Consider the following 20,805-nt stretch of genomic DNA (forward strand, 5'->3'; position numbering starts at 1 on the left):
GTAAATCTTTGTAATCAAAAGTGAAATTGATAAATATATGACCAAATTGTGGAACATAATCTGAGCTCTGGCTCTTACTTTTGAAGAAGGAAAGTTCTATAAAGTTCAGGGTAGAAAAGAAACGACCTCAGCCATTGCGGTGAATGTTACCACTCCACTGGGAAAGATTTAGCACGACCAGATTGGTTCACAAATAGCTATCTACAATTGGCCTCTAGGGCGATCCGGAACAGACATTGAGCCGCACCCTTCCGCTGATATATTTATGTGTGGATGAGTAGGCTAAAATAGATGATGCCTCCTGGCAAATTTGGATGGCATGCAAATGAGTGAATGAAATGAGTCGGAACTTCGCATGAGCTGTTCCGCTCACCCTCTAAAGGGATCCCGTCTTGGCTGCAATGCCATAAACGCAACTACAACCGCTCCCAACAAATTCCAATTGGCTATAGAGTTGTCTGAGCATTTTCTACAATGATTCTACATGGTTGCGCAGAGCACGTTGTCCTATGTGATCAAGATCCTCAACGTATGGCAGAAGTGCGGGTTTACAAAAATCAGTTGGGACTGATTCTGGAAGTCAACTGTTGGGGCTGGCCTTGGCCTATGGCTCCCTTTAGGTTAAAGATGGATGTATCTTTTGGGGGTTGCGTTTATTCAACTACAACATAAATTGACAACAACAACAAGACTGATTTGTGTTGTTGTTGTCTCCTTAATTTGTGGACATGCCACACCTACTCGTGATCGGAACAATGTCCCGGATCGCTTGCAATCACTTCGGATGCAAGGACATTTAGGAGTGCAGGATCTGGCTCTTTTACGCTATTTTGTAATAGGGATTGATTCAGCCTGAAAGGATGCCATTCTTATTTGAACAAAACCAGCCCCCAAAAGTTACTTTATAAATTTGACGGTGGTATCAGATCATCCCGAAAGTATGCTACATCTTTTATTTCTATAAAACGTCTCATAACATGACTAATATTATTGTTTCCTGGCGTTCACTGTCTGTCTGAATGGTGTAGTAGAGTATTATCTGGCGGTTCAGCTTCCGCTGCTTGAAGTGGATCGTAATCGTAGCCCAGAAGCCGTAAGAAGTCCCGCTCGCCGCCGGTATCTATGAGGATCTTCAACACATGGTCAGACTTTCTCTGCGCAACAAATGCATCCTTGCAGAACATGCTCAGATATCTCGGCAGCCAATAAGCACAGGTGTCCAGAGGATGCAGCTGATTTAACGACATCAGCACGCATAAGATGAAGAACGCTAACAAAGACATATTTTAAAAATATAGTCAGAAATTCCGCTAAATACTTAGTTTTTATGGAAAAAATGTTCGAATTTGATATGACTAGGAATAGTGGCGGCGGTGGACAGAGATGATTTGCAAACGATTCGGAGCCGATGGTTTTTACTACGTCGCTGCGACGAACGCGCCCAATTCATTCTCGCGTTACATTCTATTCCCACTAACGTCTTTTGATGTTATCTGTCTAAACCTAATTTTCCAACAAATCCAATAAAAAGGAGTCATTAAAACTACCCCATCTTGTAGCAAATGAATACATATATCTGATAAAATTATGTTTACGGTGCTGAAAGTCATGGCTAGCTGTTACTCTTAAACCGAAGACTAAAATCGAAGAATATCACTTCTTCACACACTCACACACTCTCAGACGCAGACCAGACAGCTGGTCGTTTTGTTCGTCGCCGGCCGCTTCTTCTGTACTTTCAATACATACATACATACATGAATCTATAGATTGTTGTGTTCTTCCCATCAACTACATGGATCTTAAGAAAATTTTGCAGACTTCCACGGGAAAAGAATTATTGTCCGAGTATCAGTTGAATTTACTGACCAAAAACCATATTGAGACAATGCTCGACTTCCACAATGCGAAGGATCAGCAACTGCACAAGTTGCTGGCCATCAAACTGGAATCAGTGGTGAAGATAAAGAATGAGCTGGCGCTGCTGCACAGGGATTCGGAGACAATTGTGGAAACAGTTTACGAGTCGGACTTTGAAACAGGCATAGAAGAGTAGGTCAAATGCCAAATATTCAGAGTTGTAAATACTGACTGACTTGTTTCAGATTGGATAAGCTCTTGAACGCCATTGGGCAGCCGTTCAGGAGAGGAAGAGTCTGGGAACTTTGTGGAGAGACTGGCGCGGGGAAGACCCAACTACTGTACACTTTGGCACTCAATTTTGTATGGAAACACAAACGGCAAGTGCTCTTCATTGATAGCAAGCAAGACTTCTCCACCAAACGGATACAAGACATGCTGCTGGAGCGTAAAGTGGATCAGGAGACAAGTGAGAAGGCAATGGCGGACATTCAAGTGGTAGAAGTACTCACGGCTAACAAGCTTATTGAAGTACTAAAAGAGTTTGATCGGCAAATGGCCGATGGCGTCCAAGCTGCACTGCAGACAAGAGTCGTGGTAGTCGACTCTCTGGCCGCTTGCTTTGTTGATCTTCGCGGGAGCAGCGATATGCGAATGATGAGGGACTGCATGCTGACAGAGGTCGCATGCAGAGTGAGAAAGCTAGCTGTGAGGGGCGTAGCTTTTGTCATCGGCAACGTATCGTTCGCGGACCAGGATGCAGGTATAATTTATATTATAGGACTATTTATTTATGTACATAACTCTATTTACTTCGTTTGTTCTACTTTCAGATCATTCTGACGATGACGGCGTGGAGGATGGCAACAGTGATGAGCAGTCTACCCGACAACAGATTGAACCAACGCTAGGCGCCTATTGGAGTTCAGTGTGCACGCTGAGATTGTCGCTGGAGATACCAGAGATTACAGATTGCGGCGACAGCGACGATGGCATTGTATACAATGAAAGCCAGGACGACGGCCTCCGAATGGTAAATGTACTGACGAACAGCTACGGTCCCGACGGAGACACGTGCTTGCTGCAGATCACAGATGCTGGGATGGTTTAACGACGGCTAGATACATGTTGCTGCTGGTACGACTTCATTACCCGTTTTCCCGGCTCCAAGCCATCGCCCAGGCCGGGCCGCTTGCGTGAGTTGGATTTTCCAGAATCTTTCACCGCCTGCACAGCTTGTACTGGCGCCTCAAAACTATTTTTAGGGGCAATCGTTTCGGTCATCGCCAAATCGGAGTCGTGAGCGTATTGGCAGCTGGTTCCAAAACGACAGCGTCCTTTTCTAAAGTTCCAGCAGATCTTGCGGCCATTCTTCAGCTGCAAATGCGTGTCGTTGTTGACCATTTTAACATGCCGTTCCAAAGACGCAGTCTTGTGCAGCTCCGCCTCTAGAAATGGATTGGAGAAGACCTCGCCCGTCTTCTTAGCTCCAGCATTACCCAGCGCCTGGCTCGCGCTCGGCAGTTTTGGTGACACCTTTTCGGGTGGCGGCGGCCTGTGAACGAGGCCTTATATATTTCTTTTCACACATGGATTATCAAATGTGCTTACTTACCCATTTATCTCTTCGTTTTCGGATTTTTTACTGCTATCATCTGACTCGGAGGAATCGCTATAATCCGCCACAAGCGACATTGTTTATGTTTTTTGTTTAATATATATCGATATACACGACATACATGCAAACAAAAGTGATACTAAATATCGGAAATATACTATCGATGATTGGAAGTCAAATTCCTCGATTCTGTTTAATATTACTAGCCAGCTCAGACTCTCTGCGCTGATTATATAATTAAATAGGATAGAAGAGTCAATTTTTTGGAAGATTGGATAGCTTTAAAGAATCGCTTTTATTGGGTTTGTGAAAGGTTCCATTCATTGTTTATGATTTTTTTTGAATACATCTATCGATAAATTTGTGTCAAGGAATAACTAATTAGGTAGGGTTACGGAAGAAGCTTACCACAAGCACTAACCAAATAGTATAGTATAGTATAGTATAGTATATATACCAAATAGTATAGTATAGTATAGTATAGTATAGTATAGTATATATACTATACTATTTGGTTAGTGCTCCTAGCTAGCAAGTAATTTCAAATGGAACATTAAAATCGAGGAACTTGATCTAAGTTAAGGGTATATTTTTAAACTGAGAAGGTATATTTGGGTATATTTTTAAAGGTTTTGCGGAATATTTGATCGATAATACCGCGGTCACACTCTTCATTTGACAAAAATCCATAACAACCAAAAATTGACTCATTTTGAAAAATTCGCTGGGGCTATCAGTATAAAATACAGTAAAAGTATGAATCGTTCACGCCGAGCAACCACTGCTATGAACAAGCCATTTGTTTCCGGAGGAGTCTATGTAAGTTTGCCTAAATATTAAATTTAATGAATCGTATGCTCCGGTTCAGCGGTGGGCAGGGACGAACAAAGTCGCAAAAACGCCACTTGGATTGTTGTGAAATAGAAATACAGTTTGTGACTTGCTCATGGGCCTATTTGTTCTGTTCTTGGACTGAGTTCTGATCCCAAAAATCGTGCCCACCGCTGCTCCATGCTTAATAGCGTCGTGGCATCATGAAACATGCATACATACATATGTATATGTATCAAAACAACAATTGGCAGTCGTTTAAAGAGGGCAGCATCTTTCATACATACAAATGTATATATTTCTTGTATAAATACGGTAGAAAATGTCCGTTTTAACGGGACAGCAGCAGCCAGGCAACAACATGTAATACAATACATATGTACATACACACATACATCAAATCAGTGCAAATCGTTCTGGGGCTGGAAACTGCTGAATTGGCATACTAAACAGATAATAAGATGCTGCGTCTCTTCATTTGAGAGGTACAAAAAATTAAGCCCACGTCTGCCTAGACAGTAGCAGGAAAGCGAGGAAAGAATGCATTAAAAATGCATGTGTGTACATATGTACATACCTAACCGTAAAAGTGACACTCGTGGTAAACAAGCGGTAAAACGAAAACACAAAAACCTACTCCAATATTCATATTTAAATACACACGCAAATACATACGCATATAAACACACACACACTAAAACATACACACATAAATAATTCCGTTGAATTCCTTTTAAGAACAACTCAAGCAAACATTTACTGTAATAACTGTATTTCTGTTTTTTATTTATATAATTTGCAGCGCACAATATGAAAAATGTGTGTGTTCAGCCCCCAATTGCGATTTTATTTGCAATAGCCATAAAAGCGTGTTAATCGAAAGTGCAGGCACCCGGTATCCGAGTTGTATCCAGCATCCCATTCTTTCCCTATCAGCTGGTGTTCGGTGCTGCATTCGACGCATTAGTGAATACATACATACATACATACATACATACATATGTATGTGTACAGAAAGTGGCCAGCAAGTACGAGTTAGAACTGGACTTGCGGTTTTCGCAGACTTTTATGGCTACTGAAAATTCAATCACACGAAATTGTAACTTAAAATTATTAGTTTTGCGCTAGATAGCAATGCTCATTTACTCCACTGATGGCACCCAAAACGAAACACGAAACACCAGTAGCCAAGGGGCCAGGCACGAGCCAACATGGCGGTCGGTCACACCGAACGCCAGCGTTGGGGTCCATTGGTTTTGGTTGGTCACACGCTTTCGCTGAGGCAGAGTCTCGTTTTGGGTCAGTTTGGTTGCAGGAATGGTCATGGCTAATTCCTGAACTATGGTTTTTAGTAGGACCGAGCTCCCGTGAGCCTCCCGCAAGCCACCCACTTCTGATGTAGTAGATCGATTGATTGACTGGCATGTAAGATGATTTTTTGATTGGTAAAAGTTTTTTGTTTTTTTTTATGCTCAGGCTCAGGCACTCACTGGATATCTATCTACTCCACTCGTTCTTAGAAGAACAAACCTCAAAACAAAAGAAAATAAACAAATCAGCTACCCATTGTTGTATCGTATTGATGACTAATGAACTTTTTTCCTAATTTAGAATCCGAATGCCACGGATAAAAAACCCTTGATTCAACCGCCAGTAAACATTCTGGTGCAAGCGCCAGTCGTGCCGGCGCCAGCTCCGATTCCAGTACCGGCTCCAGTGCAGATAAAGGCACTGCCAGCAGTTTGTGGCCTGCCACATCCAATATCTGACAAGGAAGATCCCGATGCGATGATCGAGGACAAGTCGTCGCCCGTCGAGAGCGCGAGCGAAGGCTTTTACATTGACATTAGCAACGAGAATGGCAATGGGGGAAAGATACCCTTCAAGAAGATATTCCAGAAGCGCAAGAAGTCATCGGGTAAGCATCCAGAATCACAGATACTCAAACCTTTTGCCATTTCTAAAGCTCTTTGCACTTGACAGAACGCACTCGCGACAAGAAGCAGCGCCAGAATCGACAGCTGCGCAAGTCGATGTTGCCGAAAAATGCCTTGATGGCACTCAACGAACTCAAGGGCGTTAATATCAGTGATTTTACCATCAATAGCAATCCTGATGGCGGATTCACGGCCATAGTCACGGTCAATTCGAACCAATACCAGGGCAAGGGGCTGTCCAAGATGTCAGCCAAAAATCTGGCCTGTGAGCATGCTCTGCGTGATTATATCATAGCCAAAATGAAGCCAAAGCCGCGCAAGGCAAAGACTAGCGTTGAGGAGACACAGCCATCGACTGCCCCCGAACCCATGGACACCAATAGCAGCGACACTGAGTCACCCGAAGATGAATTGCCAATGCTCAATTTGGCATCGTTTGCCATTTATAAGTTGTTCAGCAAGTGGGAGCGTGATGGTTACGTTGTGCCCGAAATGCATCCATCGGCAAATGCACAGCCGCAGCAGGGAGACACCAATGCAGCAACTCCTGTCGTGCCCAAGGAGCCGAAGAAGCCGCCAGTGCGTGCCGAACTACCACCCAATTGGGATACCATGCACCCAGCCACATTGCTCTGCATTGTAAGTTCACTGAGATCAGTGTTCGTTGTCCAACTCGACTGACAAATGTTCCCTTTTGTTACCTTTTTTAGATGCGTCCTGGCATTGCGTATGTGGACTATGGCAACGCTGGCGACAAGCCCAACGTGCCCCAGTGTCTTGGCGTGATTGTTGACAACCAGGAGTTCACGGCCAATGGGCGCTCGAAGAAAATCGCACGTCGCAATGTGGCCGTCAATGTTTGCAACACATTGTTCTGTACCAATTTCAAATATGAAGAGTATTGAGCAACATCACATCAATCAGACTAACAATTATGTATAGCAAGTTCACATTTTATTCATTCAAAGTGTATCCACTCTCAGCAGATCCTACAAATCCTAACAACACTCTGCGACCATCAATTTTTAGCTTTGCACAAGACACACCAGGACCACAGCATAATTATAACTTTTTTTTTTTAAGTAATAATTTCAATAGCCAATATTGAACGTGAAATTTTGAATTTAATCTCTGTCTTCTGTAAGCTCTTCCAGCGTGCAAGGTGCATTCAATAGTTTCCATTTTGTCGCATTTTACTTCATTTTAGGTGGAGGATCAAACACATATTTGGCGTACACTCTCTGCTACAATTTGAATTTGGACACACCGAATCCAGACAGTCTCAAGTTTCTGCCCGGCGTCGAGGTGCTGGGCAAGGGCAACACCTCTGATAGTAATAGTAGTAATATAGTATATATATATTATTGATCTATTACTATTAATACTACAATATATATGTAAATTATGTACACAAATAAAACAAAAAAATAGGTACGCGGTGGGTCTATGCTGATTTTAGTGCCATGCTTGGGCATCAAATTTGAGGTCAGTTGTCCAAATCTCGATTTGCCGATGGTGTGTGTACATGTGCAAGGCAGCCGCCTTGCCAGCAAACATGTCTCCATGTCCCGTGCCGTCAAAGCTCCATGCTTGTTCACACCGTGACTCTGAATACTCTAATGAAAAATATCTGCAACGCAAAGTCAATTGCCGTAATTCATTATTTGTATACACATTCAGATGTTTATGTCCGTTACCCCTTTCATCCTAAATTATATAAAGCATATAAAGATCACAAAAAATAAATTTATTTTGATATTGAGGGGCAATCTTTTTCATAGTCTTGAGGGTTTTCATTTTGAATGGTATGTGAGCTCACAAGCAACAAAAACGAGAAGGGACGTGTGAGACGCTTCTTACGCTTTATACCCGGCACTCATTACTACATCTGCAACTTAGCGGTTATTTGTCAAATTTTACATTTTTACTTCATCTGTTATCTACATCAACAAACACTACTCACGCCAACACGCTCCTTTAGCTCGCCACCCTCCCCTAGAAACACACACTGCAGAGTTTGGGCAGAGGCAGCGGCAGAGACGTGTCAGGGGCAGAGGCCAATAAACTGAAGTATCTTTTGGGGGCTGCTTTTGTTCTCAAAAGTATAGCATACTTTCAGGCTGAAAAGTTCCCAATTACAAAATAGCGTAGGACAGCCATATCCTGCAGTCCTTCTGGTCCTTGATGGACTCGAGCGATACAGGAGACTCGTACCTTCGCCAGGAGGCATGCCATGTCCTGATCCGACAAGAAACAGCCGAGTTATAGCGTTGAAGGGGATTATATAGAAAAACAATATTCAAATGGCATTATCCTTAATGTCCTAGCACCCGAAGTGATCCGGGACATTTTCCCGATCCCGAGGAGGCGTGACATGTCCTTTTTCGACAGGAAACAGCTGAGCTATAGCCTTGTAGAGATTAAAAAGAAAAAACAACATGAAAATGGCATTATCCTTAATGTCCTTGCACCCTAACTGGTCGCAAAGGATCCAGGACATTGTGCCGATCACGAGGGGGCGTGGCACATCCTGGACGGACTACAAATAAAGGAGAAAACAACAAAACAACTCTCTCCTGTTATTTTTGTCAAATTTTGACAGTCACCTCTTTGCACAGTGGAGCCCACGCGATGAAGACGGTCATTTATGGAACTAAAATAACGTAGTTCGAGAATTGGCCGATCTGTGTTGGGACGCCACTGTGAACTTTTTAAAATTGCTTCACTGAAATGGCCAACAACTGGAACATTTTCAGACCAGATCCAGATGTCAATCCAGATTTTGACACAGTGAAAAAACATGAAAACCAGTTACCTTCTGCTGACTTCTGTTCGCCTGGTACTTTGTCTGAAAATTTTCCTGTTTTCGGCCATTTCAGTGGACCAATTTCAAAATTTCACAGTGGCGCCCCAACACAGAGCGGCCAACTCTCGAACTACGATATTTTAGTTCCATAAATGGCCGTAATAATCACGGTGGCGCCACTGTGCGAACGCCTTTTTAGTTTAAGAAATGGCCGTCGTGATCGCGGACGCCACTGTGCTAACTACGTGGTTGGTTCACTACAAAGAAAGTGTTTGTTGTACAACAATAACAAAACATCTTTTGATGTACAAGTTTTTTTTTTTACAACAAATTTTGAGAACAACGACAGAACAGTTTTGTTTTCTTCTTTTCTCCTATATTTGTGGGCCGATCAGAATGTGCCACACCTTTTCGTAATCAGGACAACTTCCCCGATCCTTTTCAATCTCTATCGCTTCAAGGACATCAAGGATTAAGGATTCAATTGCACATATTTCCCATTCCCATAATAAATACAATGGATGTTAGGTATATGTATGTATATGTATACTTCTTTTATTTGATATCTTCGCCTAGAATTGATTCTTAATTGCTTGGTGGAGGCACAAAGTGGTAGAAGACAATCTCCAGCTGCTCCTGCCCGAACACGTACTCCAGAACGCCACTGACTTTGTCCCATTCCAAGCCATCAATACCGCAACCGATGCGCGGTATGGCCAGCTGCTTAACGATGTTCTTGCGCTGCGAAAAGGTTCGAAATGCATAGGCAAAGAATTGATCTAAAAGTTAGCGCAAGCCACTCACCATGTGTTCGCGCATCTGCTCCAGAGATGACTGCAGCGACTCGTATGTTGGTTTTCCCCAGCTTTGTGGCTTCGTCACCAGATAGTAAATGTAGCGATCATTATCCTTGAGCACAGCCACATCACCGCTGGCCGCCTTCTGGGCACGCAGCTCATCGACCTTGCCGTAGACCTCCTTGAACTTCACGGCTATGCCTGCGCCCATGGCCAAGTCAGTAGACTTTGTCTACAGTATGTAAATGTATGTAAATTATTAAGAGAGAAATGTTTATTAAGTGATAATATTGAAAAATTTGAAAAATAGCGCGCATAGATCACCAGTTATCATTGTGGCTATAATAATGATCCAATCGGATCCCAATTTGGTGATCTGATAGATATGGTCATTCCCTACGGAATGGCGTTTTTAGTTTTCTGTTATCTTCAAAATTGTAGATTTGGGAGGTTTTCGCCTTTTGCGGTGGCGGAAGGCTGGGCCCATTTTTGAAATACCCTGGTTTCAGTGTGAGCATACAGCAGTCTGGTGCCAAAATTTGGTGGCTCTAGCTCTTATAGTCTCTGAGAACTAGCCGACAAACAAGACGGACGGACGAACGGACGGACAGGCAGACATGGCTCAATCGACTCGGCTATTGATGCTGATCAAGAATATATTTACTTTATGGGGTCGGAAACGTTTACTTCTGTGCGTTACATACAACCGTTATTCGCACAAATACAATATATCCTATTTACTCTTCGAGTACCGGGTATAAAAATGCAAAAGGTTTCAAACATTAACATTAAGATTTGTCTGTAAAATATGGATTTGGTAACAATGTTGATAATACGGAAGCAACGAAGTCGAGAAGCGACGGCGTTTCCATAATATACATACAATTTTGAATAAAGCAGTATAAAATCTGCATTTAAAACAATTACAGCATTTAAATAAAATAACAACTTTTATTGGTATATTTATTTTTTTCCAACCCCCAAGGGTCTGGCCACCAACCCCTCACTCTGCACATGTTGCGGCAGGTCAGGTTCATACGCCAAGCCCCGAAAACAAAATCAAATCATCAAAACGAATTTTCGTTCCATCGCAGTTCAGCAGTTCACATTTAGCGGTGACGTTTTGCTTCTTCTAAGCTGGATTTCTACTATACTATTTGGTTAGTGCCACAAGTAAACAAACTAATATTTAAGACTGACTATTCATTTTTAATGAATCTTTAATGCTTCATTCCATAATATATTTATAATCACTTTATGCATGCTCTAGTTAGGTTGGGTGTTGGTTGTGTATATATGTATGTATATAAACTATTTTCTAATTATTTATACAGCTTTTATAAATATAAAAAAATGAAACTTTGTTACAGTTCGTTAATATGTCGGCTGGGGACAGCCAGAACGCGCCCTGCTGCGTGTGTACAAAATATGCAAAAGTTTAATACAATAATTGGGTAGTTCCCCGTGCATGGTCATCCGTGTCCATTTGCGAATCGAAAGCTGGGATAAGCGAAACCATGCCGAAAGCTCGCTAGTCTATGGGAGGACGAGCCGAAGGATCGTCCCGATCAATGGGCGGGGGCGAGGTGAGCACTTCCACGCTTTGCGCAGGTCCTGCCGTCAGGTAACCAGCCGTTGGATTGATGCCTGGAATGGAAAGTCACTTGAGATCTGCGATTCGTATGTTGAGACACTTTACTTACCCGTCAGATAGCCCCGTATGTTAGTGTCGGCAATGAAAAGATCGTGGCGCTGATCCTTGAACTCTGCCCAGACAGGATGCTTGAGCAGGATTTGCGTGACCCGGTCGCCATAATTGAGATTGTGCGTCATCCCTTTGAGGGCCGCAACGATTTGTGCTTTAACCGCAGATGGATTGTCAACAAATTCCAGTCGACTGTCCAGCAGACCAAGCAAAAACGGTATCAGTCCCACCTCCAAGGACTGGCTGATCAATGAGTCCTGGGAATACATACAGTGAATGAATTTAAGAAGCTGGCGGAATGACTAATGGTGATTCAAATACTCACGTGCTGATGTTTGAAAAGACGACTAAGCGCCTCACAGGCCTTTTCAATGCAATCCCGATTGTGTTCCATGCACTTCTTCAACGGCGCCACGCACTCTGTCTGCGAGATGGCACTTACACAGAACTGCAATGGAATGGGGGATCAGATAAGCTTGTGTGATGTATTCCCGCATCACCGAACTAACCTCAGACAGCGAGAGCTGATGTAATACTGATAGCGTGTTCTTTGGCTGCACCGAGAGTAGATTGAACAGCTTTGGTATGTGGCCAAGCACTGGTATGTCGTCTGCCAGATTCGGCTGCGAGCGCAGCAACTCCACGAGCGCGGTGGTGGACAGATCGAGGACATCTTGCTCGGAGGAGCTCTTACTTATCTGCTCGACAACAAAGTCCAGGAGATCGGACAGGAACTGCTTCGGCTTGCGCAGCGTCCAAGCGGGATTGCTGACAAACAGGCGGAGGTAAACGCCTGCCACAACAATTTCATTGGAGACGATGTCCTTAAGTATTTCAGGGTCCTTCCACACATGCCTAGCATTCGCTTTTTGCAGCTGGTAAAATCTGCAAGCCCATTGGTAAATCAGTATAACTCGAAAGCTGAGACTTTCCACTGCCACTCACCTGTCGCAGGCTTCCGCGACCGCTTCGCACACAATTGATCGAGTATTGTCGTTCCAAATGAGCTCTGGATGCTCGTGTATGGACTCAAAGAGCTGCACGGATGTGGCCGGTGATTCCACCATTGCATCGATAAACAATGTGGGGAGGAATTTCGATATGGTAATGCGTACTTTCGGACCACTCAAACGATCTGCTGTCATCTTGGCCAGAATCTCGGCGCACATCTCCCGGATTTGCGGATTTCGCGAGTTGCAGAACATGTCCAGGAGATAAATGGCTGCGCCCTTGGCCTGGGCCTCCTTGATCATCTCCTGGACATTCATCAGACCCGAGAGTGTTTCCAGCACCTTCACCTGGCTGGCACGCAGCTCTGGGTCCTTGAGAGCCACCAGATAGTTGCCCAGAATCTCGCAGGAGGCCACTTCTGAAACGCACTCCTTGTTACGCGAGACCAAGGCGACGACCTCGAGGGCAACCGACTTAACCGTGGAGCTCTGTAAGAAAATATTAAGATTTACATTTGCTTTGGGGATATCCAAGCGCTTCACTTACATCGGAGAATATGTTGTTGGCCAGGAAGCCGAAGATCATATCGAAGTTGCCAATGCACTGGATCTCCACCTCGGCATTCGCCTTGATTACTGCTATCAATGCCCTTAGCACCATTGTTATGTGCATCTCTAGTTTCCCATCACTGGCAAAGTCATATTTGCTCTGCTGGAGAGCGAGCTTCTGCTCCGTCTGGGCATCGGTTTCGAGCTTCTTCCGGCTCTTCGAACGATTATAGGCATTCAGAACATCGTCAAAGGTGCTGCCCGGATTGGCCATCGCCTGCTGCTGCTGCTGTTGCTGCAGCTGCGGATGATTAGGCGCTAGGGTTGGGGTCAGAATGCCATCGCTGCCCATTTTGGGTGCGGCAGCAGGAGCCATAGCGGCGGCGGCGGCCGCTTCCGGATTCCTCTTGCATTGCAGAAACTGATACGCGTGTTTTAAGTACTCAAGCAGATCCATAATGAACAGCTTGGGCTGCGCAATCGGGTGGGTGGGCATGTCGTTGTAGATGCGTATGAATATTCCGCCAATCTGCAGTTCCTCCCTAAATAAGGAACACAAAAATGGTTAAAGGAAAGCTTCTTTCCTCCAGTTGGTAGTGGTGGGACTCACTTGTGGGCATCGAACTCAAAGCTGGAAACGAGCTCGTAGACCTGGGCAATGTCCTCATGGGTCTCTCGGGCGGAGGATGTGCGCTGCTGCTCGAGAAAGTCTTTGAGCTGAGCTCGAGTGCCATTGTCCCAGATTAGGTAGGGATTCCTCGTGTTCGCCGTGAGCAGCTTGAGCACGTCACTGTCTCGAGCAGTGGCAAGCTGGTTGGCAATGTAGCGGGTGAGTAGGCGGTCCAGGACCTGCTTAACCAATGAATTCTTGGCCTCGCCCGTCACGATGTACTTCTGCTGAATGGCACTGGAGCTGCTCTTGGTCGGGTTCTGCTGCTCGCTGTCGGTGGGCGTGGAACTGGAGGTGTCGCTGCTGCCGGATGAGCTGTCTGGCTCCTTCTCCTTGCCGCCTGTGATAGCCAGCTGCTTGCTCTGCAGCGGATTATGCGCGTTCTGGGTGTAGGCCGAGTTGGTTGCACCGGCGCCACCAACTGGCTTGGGCTTGATGGCTGGTGGGGGCTTGGCAGCTGGCGAGTTTGACTCACTGCCTGTGATGGGTTTCTGGCGCAGCTCCATGCTGTATCCGGCCAGGGAGATGCATCCCAGGACAGCCATCTTGGCCAGATTGTTGGCCAACTGCTGCTGATTGGACTGGTCACTCACCTCCACGCCACTCTCGTCCAGCGTGAAGTCATACTCGAAGATGAAGAGCAGCAGCGACCAGAGGACGCCGTTCCGCGACAGATTGCACTGCAGGTCGTAGTTATTGGCCGCCAGACTGGTCACCAGGCTCACGGACAGCGTGTGCTTGAAGTACACCACGCGGCACACGTCGGACAGCAGCTGCGGCAGCTGAATGATCTTCTGTTTGCACTTTTCAAAGTTGCACGCCACCTCGAAGCAGCGCGTCACGTTCGATATGACCTGATAGTGCAACGATTCCGGCTTTGAGTCGACTCCCAGTATGGACACGCAGCGCGTGTAGGCTTCCAGCAGAGCCTCAATGCCCTCCTCCCGTCGTAGCTCCTCGGCATTCAGGGCGGAGCAGTGGACCGTGTGGTAGCACAGCTCTGAGGCAGCTGTCAGCAGCTGGGCCTCCTTGGAGAAGAGCTCATCGTCGCGCGTTTCCATCCGAATTGTCTTGATGAGCTGCGGATAGCCAGCATACTTGTACGGCCTCAGAACTAAAAGAGATGATCAGATGAGATAATGTATCCCTGAAAGCCTGGGGACTTGGGAGCCCTCACCATCCGGATAACGTTCGAAGAGAATGCTTTGTGTGCGCAGGATCAGCACAATGTTATTGGGATCCGGTCCGCCCGAACTCCATACGTTTCGGGAGCAAAGAAATTCATAGGCCTGTTGTGGAAGCAAAGCAATTAGGATTAAGATTTCATTTAGATTCCCTCGAGTCTTACCTGATTGACTTTCTCGAATATCTCGCGGCCATTGGGATTCTTGTCCGGATGGTACATCTGGGCCAGCTTGTAGTAGCTCTTTCGTATCATGCTCTCGTCGGGCTTTTCAGTCTTGGTGAGGTCAATGCCAAGATCCAGGTATGCCTGCTGGATTGTCATCTGAGGAGGCTTCTTCTCAACTTCCTTGCGCCAGGCATCGAGGGTGTGCTTTAGAAGCTGCACCGGGTCCGAGATGGGCCAATTGGGGAACTTGCGGGTGTCGCACAGGTGCCGCAGATAGTAGATGTGGCAGAAGAGCTCGTTCTCCAGCTGCGGATAGCTGATGACTGGTATGGCCAGGTAGGGATATCTGGCCATCGTATGGCCTCGCAGACGCGGTGTAAAATCTGCAATGTGTGCTGCAATCTTCTCAATGAGCAGCCGACGCATCTCTGAACTCCAGATCACCTCGGGTGTGTCGAACTCCCCGAGGAAGATTTCGGCAAACTTTTCGGCGCTGTAGTTCTCCAGGAAACAGACCATAGCTTCGGGCAGCAGCTGCCCCAGAATGCTGCGGTGCATAATGCCCGACTGCGAAGTCTGCGAATCAGAATTTTAATTGGTTTAATTCGAACAAAAGTTAGCAACTTTGTTCTTACCTCCTCGCTGCGGAATCCCTGCTTCATGTGAGTCATCTTGAGGAATCTCGTGATGGGCAGAATGTTGCTGCCAGTGTACATGAGCATAAAGTAAAAGACGCCGGTCAAATAGACCTTGGGCATCTCGGGATTGTCCTCCATTATCTGGCACAGCAGCGTGGCCACACGCTCCAGCAGTCCGGGGTCGTGGGTGAGACAAACTTGGACCACGTGAGGTAGGCAAATGAACTCTGAGAGCTTTCGCGACAGCTTTGGTCCTGGAATGAGCACAGCCACACCGTTCTGGGTGCGGCTGGGGAAGAAGCTGGTGCACTTGATCAGTATGTCGAGTATCTTGGAGGATAGCTCCGTTTCGTCGTAGAGCGGCGTGCCCTTGGCTATGAGGCACCACTTGAGCTGTGGGATTTGCTGCAGAGACCGCCAGCCATCCATGCCAATGGCCCAGCAACGTGTCTTCGGTGTGATCAGTCCCTTGTGCCAGAGCTCCTTCAGCTCCGAGTACGTGATGGGTCCCTGTCGCTCCGGTTTCTGGCCATCCTTCTCGATGTTGTAATACCAATCCTTCTCTTCGTAAGCCGCCATGTTTGGTCCGGCCTCAATGACATTTGTTTTCGTATTCAGCTGGGCTCGACCCTTGTGCAGGTGGGCGAGGGTGATGAGATCCACCAGGCACTGTACGTGATCGATGAGGGCCCGGCAATTGGATTTCTCCAGCACCAGGCAGGAAATCAGGTTTATCAGTGCATCGCGCATTGACGGGGAAAGGCACTAAAGTGGAGGTAACCAGTGAGAGAGACTCTAACCAAATGAATATTCAGTTTACTTACTCTGTCGCTGAGTTGCAGAATGTATGACATGTCGTTGAACTTGCCAATATCTTGGTGGTAGCGCCTGTAGACCTTAGCCAGCGCCTGCAGAGAGAACACGGTCATCTGATCGTCGTTCACTCGCTGTCGGCACAGAACACGCCGATACAAAGCATTGAACAGCTCAATCCTACAAGAAGAGAAATGAGACTCAGAAGCCAATCCTGATCCCTGATTGATGTGCACTCACGGATCCTTCACCAAATTCTGCGGCCAGTCGTCCTTCTCCAGTATCAGGCGTATGTAGTAATCGCCAATTTTGATTTCATCTGCCAGACATTGATAGGCCACCTCGAATTCCTGGTAGTTCCAGGCCACAATCATCTGGCCAGCCAAGTCCCGATCGTTAAGGAACTGCCTTAGCTCATTTTCCAAGCACATGCGCAGCTCCTCTCGCGTCTGAAAAAAAGGATACAGATGTGTAAAAGTGTGCTTGAGTGCTTGGTGTTCCTCTCACCTTGTGGTTCCAGATGAGATTTGGCAGACTGTGATCTTTGGCAAAGCTGTAGAAGAAGTACGGCAAATTCACAATGGCATCGGAGGTCTTTTTCTTCTGCCGCCGATTGCGCAGAACCACTGGACGATTCTTCAGGGCCTGCGCTGCACCATCCTGCTGCTCGATCAGGTTCATGCCCCAATGCTTGATGCCTTGCAAATGCTTCTCTATCACATTCTTGCGAGTTTTGTTGGAATGTTGTATTGCAAACTTGAGGTTATCGCGGAAATTGAGCTTGTCCTCCTCCACATCTGTCTCCGGCACGCCGTCCTCGGACTCCAGGAAGGTCAAGAGGCCAGCGGGCTAGGCAAATAAAGTTAAATGTAAATCTTTCTGGCCGAACTCTCCTGGCAGAAGAGAGCAACTCACGAAAATGCGCTTGAACAGCTCCAGGGCCTCTTCGCTGTCCGTCAGCCACAGGCCAATCAGATGGCGTGACAGCTGGCGATGAGTCGTCAGCGTGGGATCATTGGATGGAGTGTACAGCGCCACCAGCAAGTGCCGGCACAAGGCCGCCTCATCCAGGGCTAGAGCCTGCATTTGCTGAGCCACCGGCAGCTCCCCTTCCTCGATGATGGCTCGCAAGACCAGGCCGGCTCCCTTAACGATCGCCAGCGAGGGGTGCTGAAACAATTTGTACAAGTAGCGACCACGATCGGCGACCAGCTCCAGGAGTGTATCGAACTGCTTGCCGTCGGTGGTCTCGCTGTAAGGCACGCATAAGGCAAAGGTCATGAAGTCCAGCATGGCCGACAGAACAAGGGCCCCACTGCCATGGCTCTGCAAAGTAAACGGGTTCATGAAAAATTCCTTTAAGTTTCGAATCGTTTTGCTGCACTTACCACATGCGTTGTCCACATATTGAGCAGTGTTTCCAGAAATGATTTCGATGATAGTATGGAGGATTTATTCAGCTGCTCCTGCTTCAAGTCATGGTCAGTGTTCACCGAATGCATCAGCGAGTTGATCATGTCGATAGCAGAGTATGTAACAGCCAGATCCTTGCGCCGCAAAGCAGCCACAACCTTGGTACCAATAATCTCACGAAATCTAAAAACGCATCCAAGGGGAATAAAATTAAAGCTGAAGATGAAAGACTTTCCAGGTGGAATGCTTACCCCGTGAGATTGGTGAAGGCAGCATAGCCCACTTTGCTGGCCAGGAGGCGAGTTAGGGCGTGGAATATAGCCTCCAGCTCCAGGTTGCTCAGCTGAGCTGTGGGGCTGTCCAGCTCCTTTTGTGCCAATGCCTGCAGGGCACTCAATATGAGCTTCTCCTTGTTCTCAGCAAACAGGCTCTGAAGTGGGCAATTAAATGAATGTAGCGAGTGGTGATCAAATGACTATTTTGGGGCTACTCACGTCCTGCGTCACACTGTAGTTGAGTCCACTGTGCGGCACATTGGCATTGAAACGCTCCAGGATCTCGTAGCGCTTGGAGGGATTCTGGAAATTGTTGATTACCAAGCGCAACAAGTTGGCCTCCGTCTCCTCGTCCACGGAGCTGCTCAGGGGTACGTATCTCTTGCCTCTGGGTGTGTTGCCGATGCGTATGTGCACATCCTGATTGCCGCTGGAGCGCACCGCATCCAGCAGAGTGGCCAGCAGGGAGTCCCTGTCGTTGGTACTATAACTGCGCACGACTCCGTTCTTGTACTCGATGCTGAACCGTTGCAGACTGTCCTTGTCGCGAACCAGAGCAAACACATCGGTGAGTGGGCGCAAGGTGCAGACACTGTACGTCTGGGGATCCCTCTCCAGCAGCGTCACTTCGGTAAGGCAGAGTATGCGCTTCACTGGATCCGGATGGCGGTGCGTTATCTTTTGCACAGTGAACTCGGTCATCGACGTTTGAAATTGATCGTCACTGCGGATGAAACAGAAGAATCTTTCTTTACTGCAAAGAACAAACACTTTCTCCATTCGCTGTCTAACCTGAACTTGCCAAATCGCTGCCTCTCGAACTGCTCGAGTGTTATCTGGCTCTTGAGTATTTTGGTTTCGATGCCCAGGAACTGGGCCGACCTCTGGGCAATGTTCTGCACGATCTCGTGGTGATTCAAGGCTTTGAACAAGTGCAGGCGACTGAAGCCGCCGTAGGCCATCACAATGCCGCCCTCATAGTCCGAGATGCCTGCTTAAAACGTGCGCAAACGTAAACAAAGACCATAAAGATGAGTGCCAGAGCAGACGAAAATAAAGCGTACACATTGAATTAAAATTGTGAAACATGGCGACAAAACGAACAGTGCACAATATCTGATGCAAGCGAGCCGAGTCTTTATAGCTACCTATTATTCCCTCAATGTCCTTGTACATGTAGCTGGCGAGCACATCGTTGGTGGTGGGGTCCAGCTGGTCCAGCGAACACGGCGTCACCTCCAGCACAGTGGGCAGGCTGATGCCCGACCAGTGGTACTTGTACGCACTGAAGCGCTGCAAACAAACATTTACCATACGATTCCATGACTCATCAACGGATTTTTGGGCAAACCTGAGTGTTTTTCGGCTTATCGGCAAACTCTTTGTAGTACTTGAGTATAGAACTGAGAATGTCATTGCGGTATTCGGAAGACAATTTGATCGTATCCAGTTTCTTATCTTTCTTGATGGTCAGCACAAACTCATTGGGTATCTGAAAGAGATGGAATTTAATTATTTAAATTCGCAGAAAAGCCAATCATCGCTTACATTTGATGTTTTGGTGGGGGCTGCCGCCACAATGTCCGAGTAGGTCCAGCGGTTCGTGAGATCGAATCTATCTGGATTGTAGGTGGAGATGCCGGCTGTGCCGATAGAGAGGATCCGCTTGTACTTGCCCTTCCAGGAGTGCTTGGTCACCAGGAAGCACTCCAGGTCGACGTTTTCCCGCTGCGCCAACATCGTGTCTGTCTTGTAGCTGTCTCGCCAGTGAATCCAACTAAATTCCAACTATGCAACAACTGCGACAGAGAGATAGAGAGAGAGTGTGGGAAAATTGTCTTAATTGGAATTTCTTGCAGACGGTCGGTGCGCGGCGACGCTCAGCTGATTCTCGGGTCGGGTCGGCGTCCAAAATATCCAATTGACTTGCCCACTGCTGGGGCACTGATTAATTAAGTTGACTGCGTCTCGCCCTGGCACTTATCAGCCAGCAGAAGTGCCAACGCCGCGTAGCACACAACAAAGACCCGAAAAGGGGGAGTTAACGTGACAAGTAACACGAGATGCCCCACGAAAATGGATCTCATCCAGTGAAGCAGGCGCTCTGGAGTGCGACCGGATGGTTTGCAGCTCACCTTAAACATCTAGCACATTTCCCCTATTTGCAAAAACCAATTAAATGTTGAACTATCACTCCTTTTGCAGTTTTTTTTTTTGGATTTTTGCAATAAACAATTTATCGGTAACGTACAGTGTGACCGCGGAACTATCGATAGAATATACCGACAGACCCTCGGAAATATACCGAAATATACCTTTCCTTGTACAAATATACTGTAAATATACCGTAGTCTTAAATGCCATTCCTAGATTTTGATGTTCTATTTGATTTTACTAGCTATTTAGGAGTCTCAGCGCTAAAACTATAATTTATCAATCAAATCTCCACAAGATTGGTTAGTTTTCACGACATCCTTTTTTTGTAATGTTTAAAAATCTCCTTTTGCAGATACTTTTCGGATTATTGCAATAAACAATTTATGGGTAACGAACAGTGTGACCGCGGAACTATCGATAGAATATACCGACAGA

The 20,805-nt window shown here is 46.4% G+C and overlaps 5 protein-coding genes across 8 annotated transcripts; 2 read left to right on the plus strand and 3 right to left on the minus strand.

Annotated features, from left to right (window-relative positions):
• The first annotated feature begins 1,795 nt into the window (after window positions 1–1,795).
• Window positions 1,796–2,998, plus strand: LOC117891361 (DNA repair protein RAD51 homolog 4). The gene is made up of 3 exons (XM_034796797.1): window positions 1,796–2,052; window positions 2,106–2,623; window positions 2,694–2,998. The coding sequence occupies exons 1-3, from the start codon at window positions 1,796–1,798 to the stop codon at window positions 2,969–2,971; spliced, it is 1,053 nt and encodes a 350-aa protein (XP_034652688.1). The 3' UTR covers window positions 2,972–2,998.
• LOC117891362 lies at window positions 2,939–3,602 on the minus strand. Its single transcript, XM_034796798.1, has 2 exons — window positions 3,476–3,602; window positions 2,939–3,415 (listed from the first exon to the last, which is right to left on the minus strand). The coding sequence occupies exons 1-2, from the start codon at window positions 3,553–3,555 to the stop codon at window positions 2,968–2,970; spliced, it is 528 nt and encodes a 175-aa protein (XP_034652689.1). The 5' UTR covers window positions 3,556–3,602; the 3' UTR covers window positions 2,939–2,967.
• Window positions 3,603–4,151: 549 nt separating this feature from the next.
• Window positions 4,152–7,316, plus strand: LOC117891308. 3 transcript variants are annotated; one of them, XM_034796718.1, is made up of 6 exons: window positions 4,202–4,297; window positions 5,112–5,128; window positions 5,662–5,734; window positions 5,921–6,227; window positions 6,293–6,885; window positions 6,957–7,316. In XM_034796718.1, the coding sequence occupies exons 4-6, from the start codon at window positions 6,098–6,100 to the stop codon at window positions 7,149–7,151; spliced, it is 918 nt and encodes a 305-aa protein (XP_034652609.1). In that variant the 5' UTR covers window positions 4,202–4,297; window positions 5,112–5,128; window positions 5,662–5,734; window positions 5,921–6,097; the 3' UTR covers window positions 7,152–7,316. The 3 variants fall into 3 exon arrangements, with proteins under 3 accessions (XP_034652606.1, XP_034652607.1, XP_034652609.1); XM_034796716.1 differs by having other exon boundaries at window positions 4,170–4,297; window positions 5,112–5,734; XM_034796715.1 differs by lacking the exons at window positions 5,112–5,128; window positions 5,662–5,734 and having other exon boundaries at window positions 4,152–4,297.
• A 2,271-nt stretch (window positions 7,317–9,587) lies between these two features.
• LOC117891204 (ADP-ribose glycohydrolase OARD1-like) lies at window positions 9,588–10,063 on the minus strand (the record flags this gene model as incomplete). The annotated part of the gene is made up of 2 exons (XM_034796542.1): window positions 9,588–9,793; window positions 9,857–10,063. Coding segments are annotated over 2 exons (363 nt in total), but the record flags the coding sequence as incomplete, so codon positions are not given.
• A 1,005-nt stretch (window positions 10,064–11,068) lies between these two features.
• LOC117889982 (dnaJ homolog subfamily C member 13) lies at window positions 11,069–20,477 on the minus strand. 2 transcript variants are annotated; one of them, XM_034794564.1, is made up of 22 exons: window positions 20,349–20,477; window positions 19,762–20,012; window positions 19,565–19,705; window positions 19,362–19,506; window positions 19,006–19,204; window positions 18,433–18,937; window positions 18,190–18,368; window positions 17,914–18,121; window positions 17,441–17,851; window positions 17,033–17,374; window positions 16,766–16,974; window positions 16,537–16,705; window positions 15,710–16,477; window positions 15,072–15,650; window positions 14,901–15,012; window positions 13,664–14,837; window positions 13,052–13,595; window positions 12,500–12,993; window positions 12,064–12,439; window positions 11,880–12,002; window positions 11,553–11,811; window positions 11,069–11,496 (listed from the first exon to the last, which is right to left on the minus strand). In XM_034794564.1, the coding sequence occupies exons 2-22, from the start codon at window positions 19,951–19,953 to the stop codon at window positions 11,381–11,383; spliced, it is 7,245 nt and encodes a 2,414-aa protein (XP_034650455.1). In that variant the 5' UTR covers window positions 19,954–20,012; window positions 20,349–20,477; the 3' UTR covers window positions 11,069–11,380. The 2 variants fall into 2 exon arrangements, with proteins under 2 accessions (XP_034650455.1, XP_034650454.1); XM_034794563.1 differs by having other exon boundaries at window positions 19,006–19,207.
• Window positions 20,478–20,805: the final 328 nt, after the last annotated feature.

Source organism: Drosophila subobscura, chromosome E (genome assembly GCF_008121235.1).
Source record: "Drosophila subobscura isolate 14011-0131.10 chromosome E, UCBerk_Dsub_1.0, whole genome shotgun sequence".
Classification (NCBI taxonomy): domain Eukaryota; kingdom Metazoa; phylum Arthropoda; class Insecta; order Diptera; family Drosophilidae; genus Drosophila; species Drosophila subobscura.

Excerpts from the sequence above, each read along its gene's own strand:
- LOC117891361 (XM_034796797.1), top strand. The coding sequence starts at position 1,796 with ATGGATCTTAAGAAAATTTTGCAGACTTCCACGGGAAAAGAATTATTG. Across the intron at positions 2,053-2,105 it reads TTTGAAACAGGCATAGAAGA|ATTGGATAAGCTCTTGAACG; the intron begins GTAGGTCAAATG and ends GACTTGTTTCAG. Across the intron at positions 2,624-2,693 it reads GTTCGCGGACCAGGATGCAG|ATCATTCTGACGATGACGGC; the intron begins GTATAATTTATA and ends TTCTACTTTCAG.
- LOC117891362 (XM_034796798.1), bottom strand. The coding sequence starts at position 3,555 with ATGTCGCTTGTGGCGGATTATAGCGATTCCTCCGAGTCAGATGATAGC. Across the intron at positions 3,416-3,475 it reads GAAAACGAAGAGATAAATGG|GCCGCCGCCACCCGAAAAGG; the intron begins GTAAGTAAGCAC and ends CCTCGTTCACAG.
- LOC117891308 (XM_034796715.1), top strand. The coding sequence starts at position 4,235 with ATGAATCGTTCACGCCGAGCAACCACTGCTATGAACAAGCCATTTGTT. Across the intron at positions 6,228-6,292 it reads GAAGCGCAAGAAGTCATCGG|AACGCACTCGCGACAAGAAG; the intron begins GTAAGCATCCAG and ends TGCACTTGACAG. Across the intron at positions 6,886-6,956 it reads CAGCCACATTGCTCTGCATT|ATGCGTCCTGGCATTGCGTA; the intron begins GTAAGTTCACTG and ends TACCTTTTTTAG.
- LOC117889982 (XM_034794563.1), bottom strand. The coding sequence starts at position 19,953 with ATGTTGGCGCAGCGGGAAAACGTCGACCTGGAGTGCTTCCTGGTGACC. Across the intron at positions 19,208-19,361 it reads GGACATTGAGGGAATAATAG|CAGGCATCTCGGACTATGAG; the intron begins GTAGCTATAAAG and ends GCACGTTTTAAG. Across the intron at positions 13,596-13,663 it reads TTTGAGTTCGATGCCCACAA|GGAGGAACTGCAGATTGGCG; the intron begins GTGAGTCCCACC and ends TTCCTTATTTAG.